Genomic DNA, 11,704 nt, shown 5'->3' with positions numbered 1-11,704 from the left:
AGCAACTCTTTCTTTTAAAACAAGGGGGCCACTTATTGTAACTGTGGCAGAATGGCACAAAGGGGGTAGGGGGTGGGCTTAGAGATGCACGGACTTTATAGGCCCATTGATGGCTTTATAGCTCAAAACCTATAAATACAAATCCCTGCATCATAATAATACAGATATACTTTAGCAGTGGCCTCCTGATCAGTCAAAAGATACTAAGTATACAAGGTTCAGGGAAATCAAAGAAGTAGCTAAAATCTAAAACTGCATGAGTAACTTTATCTTCCCACATATTATATATGGGACACGTTTTAAAGAAGCAGCTTTTCACTAACTTGAATATTGCTCCTGGAAGTGCTAGTTTTGGAACACTCAAGGGGAAAAGCCCACTCTCACTTTAAGTATCACGCAACAGCTGGTTCAAAACCTGAGGTGACCCACTACACTATAATTAACTTCAGCACTATCATGGGAGGAGCTGCACCAGACCTGAGCACTTTCAAACAGTGATCTTTTAGAGGAGATTTATTTTTAAAGAGAAACCTAGACAAAAAGAACCTGAAGTCAAATGTGAGGAAATTAAACTCCTTAGGTTTTGCATGTAGGCCAGCACTGCCCATCACAGGCCCACTGCAACACCGCACACCTTGCAACAGGAAAATACTCTGTGGTTTAATGGCGATGTTCAAAGGGTTCTTCGAACCATCCAGGGCAAAGAGACCCAGCCTCAGGTCAGCTCCCGGGCAGGCCCAAAGCGACACCTGGGATGGGAGCGAGGATGCAGTGAGCGGAACCAGACGGGCACTAACCACGGGCACAAAACCAAGCCAGAGACTGTGTCTCTGCGCAGGTGGGAAGCTGGGAGACAGGCTCCCCGCACTTGGGTTGTTTTACTACTTTATCCCGGGGGGGGGGGGGAGGCAGCAGCAGCCCCGCCCCAGCGTGTCCTCAAGAGGCGCGTTTCTGAACAGGGAGCCAAGAGCCCCCCGTTGAGAACATGCCCCTGGCCGGCCGGGAACTCGCACCCCGCCTATGGCCCACGGGAGCGGAGCGGAGCGGGGCGGGCCGGGCCGGGCCGGGCCTCGCCTCGCCGCCCTGGCGCGGACGCCCCGCAGCCCCCCCGGCTGTGGTGGCCTCAGCCCTTGCTGCTGCTTTACGGCAGCCCGCTCCGACGCTGTCGCGCTGCTTCCGCTGGGCTCGCCAATGGGGAACGCTCCGGCGACGCCCGCCCGCCCCCAAGCACGCTAGCCGGGAAGCAGGGCTGCGTGCGGAGTCTGCCGGCGCCGCGCGCGTGTCTGGGTGAGCGGGGGCCGGCGGTCGAGGGGGGGCCGGCGGCGGCGGCGGCGGGGGGGAGCCGCCCGTTGCGGGGGTCGCGGGTGGGTCTCCCTGCTAGGCCCGGCCCGGCCCGGCCCGGCCGCGCTAGAGGGATCTTGGGGTCGCCCGTGGGGGCTCCCTGGGTGCCCGCCTCGCGGGGGCGGGTGAGGGGACAGGGCCCGCTGAGAAACTCCTCCACGCGCTGCGCCTGGCCCGTCTGGCGGGTGAGGCCGCGCCGCGGGCCTGTGCGGTGGGCGCTGAACTCCTGCGCCTCGCCCGGGCCCGCAGAAGCGAGCTCGGGGCGGGGGTGAACTGGGGCTGGCAGGTACAGCCCAGACCTCACGCTCTGCCTCCGCGCTCGCAAAGCCCTTAGGCGCTGGAGTCTGTCACCCGCGCCGCGCCTTCATACCCCGCTCGGCGCCGTTCGTGCCTGGCTTCTTCGGGGCCGCCCCCTACGTACGGGGCACGGCCTCCTGCACCTGTCCAGCAGGGCTCTGCCTTCTCCTCCTTCACACCCTTCCTCGGGGCTTTGTGCAGCAGCCCCAACAGGATTAGTTTGGACAGATTCAGTGGTTGGATTCGATGGGGGAGGGAGGCTGTATTATTTTTGAGCTTAGAATAAGTACTTACTATGATTCTAAGTGTGTCGTACTTTTTTAGGCTCCAGTCCTGCAAACACTTGTGTGCTTAACCTTACTCACATGCTTAAAGTTCAGTGCACACATTAATGATTGCAGGATAAAGAGGCTTTATTTATGTGTCCTTGTTCTATTCTCACTTCCTTATTTGCATTTATCCTAATTTGTTAGTCTTAACTTAATTCTGTGCTCTTCAGGGCAGAGACCTTCAGGTACCTACTGTACTCTTGGGCACCGTACAAATAATAAACATTTAGTAAACAAGGTTTCATATACAATTTGCTTTTACTTCTGCCCCCATTCTGCATCTAATAGCAGGTTCTGGATCTTTAGGAGTGAAAATAGATAATGTTTCCCTAAAAAACGGAAGAACAGAACTTCCCAGTGATAAAACATAGCATTCATTTCGTGTTCAGCCTGATGTTATACAAAAATATTCAAAAATTCTCAGTTAGTGACAGCATTTTATCATTTCTGTTAAAAATGGAGAATTTTTGGCAGGAGGGAGAATGGCATTGAATATGAACATTATGGGATACTTAGTCAAGCAGTTGTAATCCTGGTTAACCTGGTTTGGTAATCAGATGCACAAATGATTACAAGAGAAATGGGAAACATACTTTTCTCATTATAAATTTAAAGTTAGAGATACAAAATTATGAATTAGTGCCACAATCTTTTAGTATTTGTTTTCTTTTGTCAGTTCTATCATATAGCTTATGACAAAGGATTTTTTTTTTAAGTTAGAGGTGTCATAATGCTCTTGAACTAAAACAGATGCATCCATTCATGGTCTCCAACAAGTTGTGCCTCTCTTTCTATATTTCAGTGTCGCTGCTATGGAAGCCAAAGGTAAAAAGAAATTTATGGGGAAAAATGGAAAAGCACCACAAAGAAAACATAAATTTAAAAAAGACAATGGTAAGTCTGCAAAGAATAATATTTCATAAAACTGTTCTTACTGAAGGGTGGAGAATGCAACAGGTACAACAAACTCAAATTCATTTGTATAAGTGGGTTAATCTTATGAACAATACCTTAACTATAATATTGGAAAATGAGCTGAGATGGTGCAAGTGAGTTAAGGGTGCAAACCCTTCAGCTTTGAAAATCTGATCTAAAATACTATATTGGGTTAAAATCGAAAATGTTCTCATTTTTAGTCCAAGTTCTTCCAAATTGCCAACTATGCTGAAGAATATGGTCACTTTGCATTCTCTGCTTAAGAGAATCTCTCACAACTGGAATAAGAAAATTGCAATAAGATAGGATTGAGGTACTTCAGGGAACTATAGCTCAAGCTAGTGCTTGTCTCTTCACTTTCACATTTGTGCATTGCCTATTTGTATTAAATGTGAGGGGGAAAATATTCAGTATTCTCACCAGGTGGCAGATTAATTATATAAAGCTGTTTTACTGTGAAAATAACATGAATAATTTAGTATTGGCAAGAACAGAGTCCTTTATTAGGTTCAGGAAGCATACATCTGAAAAAAACACACACACACCACACACACACACCCCCACCCCTCTGACCGACAAAAGTTTTACTGATGAAAAGTGCTGGAGTGGACAGCTCTTTGTTGGCTACCGCCACTTGTTGGGGGGTGGTTTTATTTTCCTGGCAGGAGAGCTCTCTCTTGCCAGCAAAGAGTGGCTACACAGGAGACCTTACAGCGGCACAGGTACGCAGTGTAGGCATAGCCTCGGTTTAAAAAAAAAACAAAAAAGGAGCAAAACAACCTAATTGTGCAGCTGAGAGGATGAGTTGTATGTAAGATCGCTGTACTTTCTTGCAGTGTTCTAAGTGCCTACTTACTGGCAATTTATGCTGTCACTTACCTGAATACCACAGATATTTTAAGTGTTTTCTAGGGGCTTTTAATAAACAGAAAAGAGGAGGAATTGTTCTGTTAAAATGTATACATGTTGTATTCCTGTATTTTGCTGTCCTTGGTGTCAAACTGGCCCTTTAGAATAGGAGTGGACAAACATTTTGGCCCAAGGGCCACATCTGGGTGCGGAAATTGCTTACAGGGCTGTGAATGTAGGGCTGGGGCAAGGGGTTGGGGTGAGAGAGGGAGTGCGGTGTGCAGGAAGGGGCTCAGGGCAAGGCGTTGGGGCAGAGGAGAGGTGCGGGGTGTATAAGGGAGTTCAAGGAAGGGGGTTGGGGTGCAGGAGGGGGTGCACAGTGAGGTGGGGGCTTAGGGCAGTGGTGCAGAGTGTGGGAGGGGCTCAGGGCAGGGGGGAGGGGTGCAGATGTGGGAGGGAGCTGGGGGCTCAGGGCAGGGAGTTGGGGTGCAGGCTGGGGGCTCAGGGCAGGGAGTTGGGGTGCGAGATGTAGTGGGGGCTCAGGGCAGGAGGTTGGGAAGCAGGAAGGGTGTGGGGTGCAGCAGGGAGTTGGGGTGCGGGGGGCAGGAGGGGGGCAGGTTCCGGCCCAGCACCACTTACCTGGAGCAGCTCTGGGGTGGCAGCAGCGCGCGCCAGGGCAGGCTCCTTGCCTGCCCTGGCCCCAGCCCCAGCCCCATGCCACTCCAGGAAGCAGCCAGCACCACGTCCCTGGGGGAGCAGGGGCAGAGAGCTTTGTGCACTGCACTTGCCTGTGGGTACCTCCCCCGAAAATCCCATTGGCCGCAGTTCCCTGTTCCCAGCCAATGGGAGCTTTGGGGGAGTACCCACAGGCAAGTGCAGCGCACGGAGCTCTCTGCCCCCGCTCCCCCAGGAACGTGGTGGTGGTTGCTTCCAGCTGGCAGGCCGTACTTTGCCCACTCCTGGTTGAGAAGGTGTGCTGGTTGACCACAATTTGCTTTGCAACCATCACACAAAACATTTAGCCATTTTATGCCATTTATGCCTGGCTGCTTTCATTGGTGGAAGTTTTCTAAGCATCCAAGAGTGAGCAATTACCATGTCTTGTATCTAGAGCCACCAGATACAAGCCAGAGAGAAACTAATGTGCATCCATTCACATTATACCAATTAGACTACTTTTGTTCTTCAAATAGTGTTTGCAGGACTGGGGCCTTAGATGTCGGAGGCAGTGAAACTCTTACTACAAATAAGGCAGCCTTTGTTCCTTTAGAATTATCCTCTCTTCACCATTGGTATTGCATTACATCTATATGGAGGATTTAGGGCAAAACTAGGAGAGGGATCATAAGGCTATGATGAAAAGGCTAGGTGGGAGGAATATAAAATTTTGTTATAGATGTAAGAATGCTTGGGGCTTTTCAGAATCTGAATAATTTTTATTCTGTATCAACATGCATGGATTTTGGTGTATCATATGTAATCTAATTGTTAAAAAATAATTATTAAAACTTTTAATAGTGAATGAAACTTGTAAATAATATCCGTTCTAATTCTCTTTTTGTTGTGCATAGATTCTGGTCCACCAAAAAAGTTTTATACTAAAAGAGGTGAAGAAGGAAAGCCTAAATTCAGATCCAAGAAGTCTGAGAAAGGAAACAAAAAACTTGGTAAGACTAGTGTGAAACAATTCAAGAGTAAGCAGCAACCAGAAAAGTTCAGTAGGAAGAGAAAACTCCAGGAGGATAATGAGGGTGGTGAGTATATTGTGTTTTTTGTTTTGTTTTGTTTTTTTACTTTTTTCTCAGAAGAGATATATCCTCTGTAAAGTATACTTACTTAAAATAAAATGGAAGCTTATTTTCTTTCAACAATATATATTTTAAAATATGTTAATAGATTTAAGAGGGATCAGGGCTATGCTATAATTGCCTTGAATTGTGTGAGATTGTATAATAAACTTTTTAACTGTACGAGTTGACTATTCTCTGTTGTAATCACCATAGGCATAAGTAACTAGGTCATGCCTGTGCACCTGTTGTACTGAGAACCCCCATAGTAGAAATTTTGAGATAGCCATGATCATAAATATATGTGGAACCAAGCTGCTTGCACTGAAAATATAGAGGGAGAAGAGGATTGTCTTACTGCTCTTTTCAATACCCTCCTATATTATCACCAACTTCCATGGTATTTCTAATACTAATAAAACTATAAAAAAAAAAATGCTTCTCCATAGCACTCTATTGGACTTCCAATGGAAACTGTTATTTCCGCCAATTTAAACTGATGACTAGACAAGTCACATGACCCACAGTCTGTAGCAGTGAAAATTCCAGTTTAACGTAGGTAGTCCACCAGTAAACTAAACCTATTGGCTAATTTCTTGATATGGTGGCATAAACTGATGCATAATAGTTTGTAGTGACAAAGAGAACTTCAAGTATTACATGACTAAATTAAAGCTGTGACTCTTTCTGTCATCTGCCTTTCAACCTTACTGATTACTTTTACACAGGTCTAATAAAGACAGTATGAATAGTGGGGCCATTTGGAGATGGTCTCCTTTTGAGGAAAGACACCCCCCCACTCCCCCTTTGGTACAAGAGCACCAGCTGCTGACTAACCACTGGTGTTGGTATCAGAATGTAAAAATCATGAGTTTTTATCTTTTATCATGCTTCTAACAATGGTAGCCAAAACTGGAAGAACAAAGGTTTTTATTCTCCATTTATACTGTTGGTCTATAGGCCTGTAGCATTTATTCACCAGTTAAATCTGTGTTATATACTGGATGTTTCTCCATTTTTATAAATTTATTTTTCTGTGTATGTGCATATACAGACACTTTTTAGTAAATATTTAGTTTGTCACTATTTTAATAGTTTAATAACTCTCTGGTTCTGGTGTCTCTTAATGAGAGCTGTCATTTGATTGCTGCTTCCCAGCAGACGTACAGTTCTGCATGTAAAGGGCTGTCACAAATTAAGTGTGGCTTAATAATTGAGGGAAACTGGAAGCTCATACGATAACATTAAAGTTCTGTTTTGTAAGTTTTTTCACTGTTTTAACTTTGATTTAGTTTGGGGAATACTTGTATTTTTTGAAAACTGTACAGAAATAGAGGTAGTGGACGAATTAAATCAGAGTTATGTTGTTTTTTTAATGGATTTTATCTTAAAACAACTGTAAGCCTCCAGTCTTGCTCTGGAGTCATTCAGATTTCAAGCAAAACTTCAGTTGTCACCAACTATGTCAAGAGACTGACCGGTTTTCTGTTAACTTTTCTCTTATTTGCTCACTTCATTTTTTAAAAAATAAACTGATTCTAAAATACCTTGCATAAATTACAATCCTTTAAAAAAGGGAAGGGTTGGTATATTGGAGAAAAATGAAGTGTGTAGTGCTAAACTGTTAAACAATTTATTCTTGAGAGATGAATTTTTAATTCATCCATTCTGTTTGGCTTCAATTGCACAGTGCTAGTTAGCATGCCTTGCCCCCTGACTCTTCACTTCGGGGAATCTGTATTGTATATAGTGATTAATTTTGCTACGAGATGATTAAAGCTAAAAGCAAACATTAGTCAACTTTTTCTGTACCTTAAAGTTCATTTATGACATCTCATATGAAGAATCCTTTTAAAGTAATAATCTTGCTGTGCAGCAGTCTTTAGCCACTGTATAGTAAAAGCTCCTAATGAATCCCACTGACTGAAAGGATTAAACATGCAAGAAGGCTTTACATATAAAGTTGCAGTGAGTAATTGTTAGAGCTGGTATACTTAAATCTATAAATGAACTCATCTGTCGAGAATCTTTTTTTGTTCCCCTCTAGTGCTTTACGTACTTGAAAACCTCTTGAACAGATTCCAGTAAAAGACATTAACATGTTAATAGGAACAAATTTTAAGACAAAATCTGTGTATAAGAACAGTTGTTATTTATTAGAGGGCATCAGTTCAGAAACTGATTGTGGCCTTTAGTTTCACGTTTTTCCTCTTTTTAATGTTTATTTTTTATCTACATTCCATCATAAAAGGAGGGTGCCAATGGTATTGATCAGAGGCAGATGTAGTGTTTGCAGTTGGGAATGTATTCTTTTCTAGCACAACATTTTTGAATTCTGATAGTTTATCTCAAGAATGTGAAAGGCAAGAACCCCACCAAGTTTAATTTTTGTGGGCATATAGTCCTTGTTATCTAAGATATCACAAAAAATTTGTGATTTAAGTTATATTCGTAAAAAAAAAAATTCAATTCTCCCACTTTTTGGGGGATAGGGAGTGAGGAGAGAAGGGGGGATATGTTGAGCCATATTCTGATGTAAAGTTACTAGAGGGGCTGTAGGTGCATTCTGGGTCAGAATTCATCCTATTAAGACTTTAACTTACCTCTATCCTTTGTCAAAGCTTTCAGAATAATCTGGCAGTTGTCTTGCTCTTCCAATATCTGATATTTCCCAGGCAGAAGCTGCCAGTCCTAGCAAGTCACCAAGGATGCAGTTCACGAAGGGAGCTACAACTGAGCATTACAGTGCCTAACTATTAGACTACCTGCCTCCTTGCGGAATTCAGAACCCAAAATTAGGTAGCCAGATTCCTTATACAATGCATGGGGAAAGTTAGGTGCGTAAAAAGAGGGATTCACAAAAGTCAGCATGCTGATGGTGGAGTCACCAAGCTATCCAATAGGAAATGCAGAGGACGGGGTATGGTCTAAGCCCTGCTCCTCAAAAGGAGTTAGGCGCTTAAATCCAGGCCAGGGGATGGCACCTCTCTCCACTCATGATTCACAGCAGTGAACTCTCACCTGGAGTAGGCACGTCAGCCAGGGCTCAAGAAGAGCCCAATAGCCTAGCGGCTAGAACGCTTGCCCAGCATGTGGGAGACCATCTCCACTTGCCAACTGGATGAGTTGGAGTAGGGACTTAAACCCAGGTCTCCCACCTCCTAGGTGAGTTCCCTAATAAATGAGTTTTGGGGTATTCTGTAGTGGAACTCTCTCAACCTGTCCTACTGAAGACATTCCACTTTGTATGAATGCTTTGATATTCAGAGAGCTGCGGACTATACCTGGGAGGTGGGAGACAAGGTACCAGTCCCTGCTCTAATAAATACTGACCACCATCACTACATCCTTCATTTTGTGTAGAGCCCAGTCAGACAGATGTGCTTTAAAGCAGCCTCTAAGCACGTTTATTGGATCAGTACCTATAGGTGGAGGTTGTGAATCCCCATCCCACCTGGAATTAGGCATGATTTTATCAGTGAAAACATAGGCTTCTACAGCAGCTGAGCAGGGGTTTTGTGAATGCCACTGGCACCCAAATATTGGTCTTGCCTAACTGCACTCTTTAGTTGTATATCCAAATCCCCTTGAGAATCCCACCCAAAGTGTTCAGTATGTATTAACCCTTTCAGATTAGCTAGCTAGGCAGTCAGGGGTGGATCTTCAGATCATTTCAGTTGTCATAGCTCTGTTGATTTCATTGGACACCAGTTGAGGATCTGCCTCCCAATCTGTTGACTATTACTTCGTTATAAACAATGTTTTGTTTTTATCATCAGGGTCTGTACCTAAGAAGCCTAAATGGAATGATTTAAAAAGGAAAAAGAAGGAATTAAAGCAGAGCAGACAACTTAATGACAAAACAAATTATGATGTAATCATCAAATCAAAACAGATATGGGAAAGTGTGAGAAGGTAATAATGGCTCTTATGTTTTCTTTCATACAGTTCTTTTTAATTAGTACTCATGCAGTGGTGAAGCGTTGCTCATTCTGTCTTGGTACCTTCATGAATGGGTATGCTTGTATTTCTCCCACGTAAATTCCATGAATAGATTATAATTTAATTATCTTGAATTAGAATTCTCTGGAGGTCTCAAGTTACATTTTGATGACTGACGGTAGAAATAGTCTTGAGGCATCTGGGTTGATCTTGGTAAAAATGTACAATAATAATAAGTGGGCATAAATTCAGGGGAGATCATTTAGATTAAGATAATTTGAGGCCTGATCCTGTAAAATGCTTAGGACCTTTGTCTCACTGGTTGAGGCTCTTTGAAATTTTATAATCTGCCCTTATCCTGAGTGAGTGAAATATACTTATGCTTCTGGCCAGAACTTACATAAATGGGTACCTAAACGTGGACTTGCAGGAGCTCATTTAAAAAAAAAAAAAAAATTTGGCCGCCCTGCTTTGTAGCTCATGACTTCCAGTTATTTTTGTATTTCCAAAAAGCTGCTTTCTGATCTAAGAGTCTCCTACTTGTCTGTTTTTGTTTGTAGGAAAAACTGTGACAAGAAGAAGCGAGAGAAGCTAATAAATGAACTACATAAATTGCTCCAGGGGAAAATTAAAACTGTAAGAAATACAGTAACAAACGTAATTAAAAATCAAAGTGGGCAAGTTGATAAACCCCTTTTTATGAATAGTGAATAAGTGTGTTGCACTAAATGACCTTGTGAACCATACAGTACAACCCTGTTTATCCAGAAGTTCCAGGGGACATTGAAAATATCCAGATATAGAACAAGGTTTCAGTGAATGAAGAAATTGTGCTCCCAGTCTTTTAGGATAATAGTGCCAGGAAAACTTTGCTGATCAGCTGATTTAAAAGGGGACTTGTTAGCCCACCAGCATTCTAATCTGTAAAATTCCCATTGGATGTAGGTTAAATTTGGTTAACTTGCAGTTTCAGTAAGAGTTGTACTTTTAGTGGATTTTTTGCGATTGATTCTTTTAAAAAACCTACACAAAGTTAATGCCCTGGTGCACATTTCTACCATTACATTTTCAATACTAAAGTCTCATTATTTTTAACTTCACTCTTTAGGTGTGTATGTTTGCTGTGTAGTGTAGTGAAGCATAGTCAACTGTTGGGTTTTAAAGTGAATTGAAATTGTGGCTGCTTGGTGCTGCCTGCTGTGTTAGATTGAGCATTCTGATCATATTGTCATGTGCTAGGGTGAGACTGCGTGACTGCTGTCCCTGTGAGAGTCTCAAGAAAACAGGCTGTGCATCTCATGGGGCTATTCCAGTCAATAAAATATTCAGTATTTTTGGTACTTATTTACAAATGATCACAAAACATTCCATTGCTTGCAGTAGCCAGTATTGACTGTATTCTATGTTTGGTAAAGAAATACTGGAGCAATGAAAACCAGTAAAACTACACTTACTTTAAAATTTGTTTCTTTATAATGTATTTTATTTATATAGCATCTGTTTCCCAGAGTATCCTTATGTGCTGCATAAAACTATACTCTTAACAGAGTAAATGTGTTTAAAATAAACTTTTTCCACGTAATGTCATGCAAAAAGCTGGGATAATAAAAATGTTTGTTACAGATGGCATTTGCACATGACTCAACTCGAGTTATCCAGTGTTTCATTCGGTATGGCAATGACAAGCAAAGGCAAGAAACGTTTGAAGAATTAAAAGGTATTTTTCCCTTTTATATTGTATTTGCTTTGGAAGTTGGCACTGTTTTGTATAATGTAGCTCTCCTTAATGTACTTCTTTCCTCCCAAAACTCTGTTGGTACACACGTTTGAGTTACTTTTTTCTCTTTAGGTGTCACTTTCTCATAAATTAATTCCTGCTTGGGTGCAATAGGTCACTGAGCAATGGCTTTTAGTTTTGTTTTGTAGGAAAGTAAACAAACATGCGATTTCAAGGGGTGATAAAAACTGCTCTTTTTCTTTTCCTCTCCAGATAGCCTACTAGAATTGAGCAAATCCAAATATTCCAGAAATATTGTAAAGAAGTTTCTTATGTATGGGTGGGTATGAAGAAGTAAACCAGTTCTTTTTTTTTTTCTTGCATATATTGTTAATTTTGGAATGTGAATGTACTTCTTTATTATTAATCTGTGTAGTTTGGCCCAGGCTGTCTCCTCCATGTGAAATTATCTTGGTAGTGTATTTGGGAATGAGGATTGCGAACTA

General features: G+C 42.6%; 1 protein-coding gene across 1 annotated transcript in view; it reads left to right on the top strand.

Moving 5' to 3' along the window:
- The first annotated feature begins 1,133 nt into the window (after nt 1–1,133).
- The window catches only part of PUM3 (pumilio RNA binding family member 3), a 39,874-nt gene continuing 29,303 nt past the window's right edge, over nt 1,134–11,704 (top strand). Inside the window, exons 1-7 of the mRNA XM_084629100.1 lie at nt 1,134–1,287; nt 2,770–2,861; nt 5,324–5,506; nt 9,319–9,454; nt 10,042–10,117; nt 11,105–11,198; nt 11,472–11,538. Of these exons, the coding sequence (XP_084485226.1) occupies nt 2,780–2,861; nt 5,324–5,506; nt 9,319–9,454; nt 10,042–10,117; nt 11,105–11,198; nt 11,472–11,538 (638 nt within the window). The 5' untranslated portion in view covers nt 1,134–1,287; nt 2,770–2,779. The remainder of the gene's footprint in view (nt 1,288–2,769; nt 2,862–5,323; nt 5,507–9,318; nt 9,455–10,041; nt 10,118–11,104; nt 11,199–11,471; nt 11,539–11,704) is intronic.

The sequence above is a fragment of the Lepidochelys olivacea genome (assembly GCF_965140295.1).
Source record: "Lepidochelys olivacea isolate rLepOli2 genome assembly, chromosome: 5".
NCBI classification, from domain to species: domain Eukaryota; kingdom Metazoa; phylum Chordata; order Testudines; family Cheloniidae; genus Lepidochelys; species Lepidochelys olivacea.
This window is presented reverse-complemented; position numbering and strand designations above follow the sequence as displayed.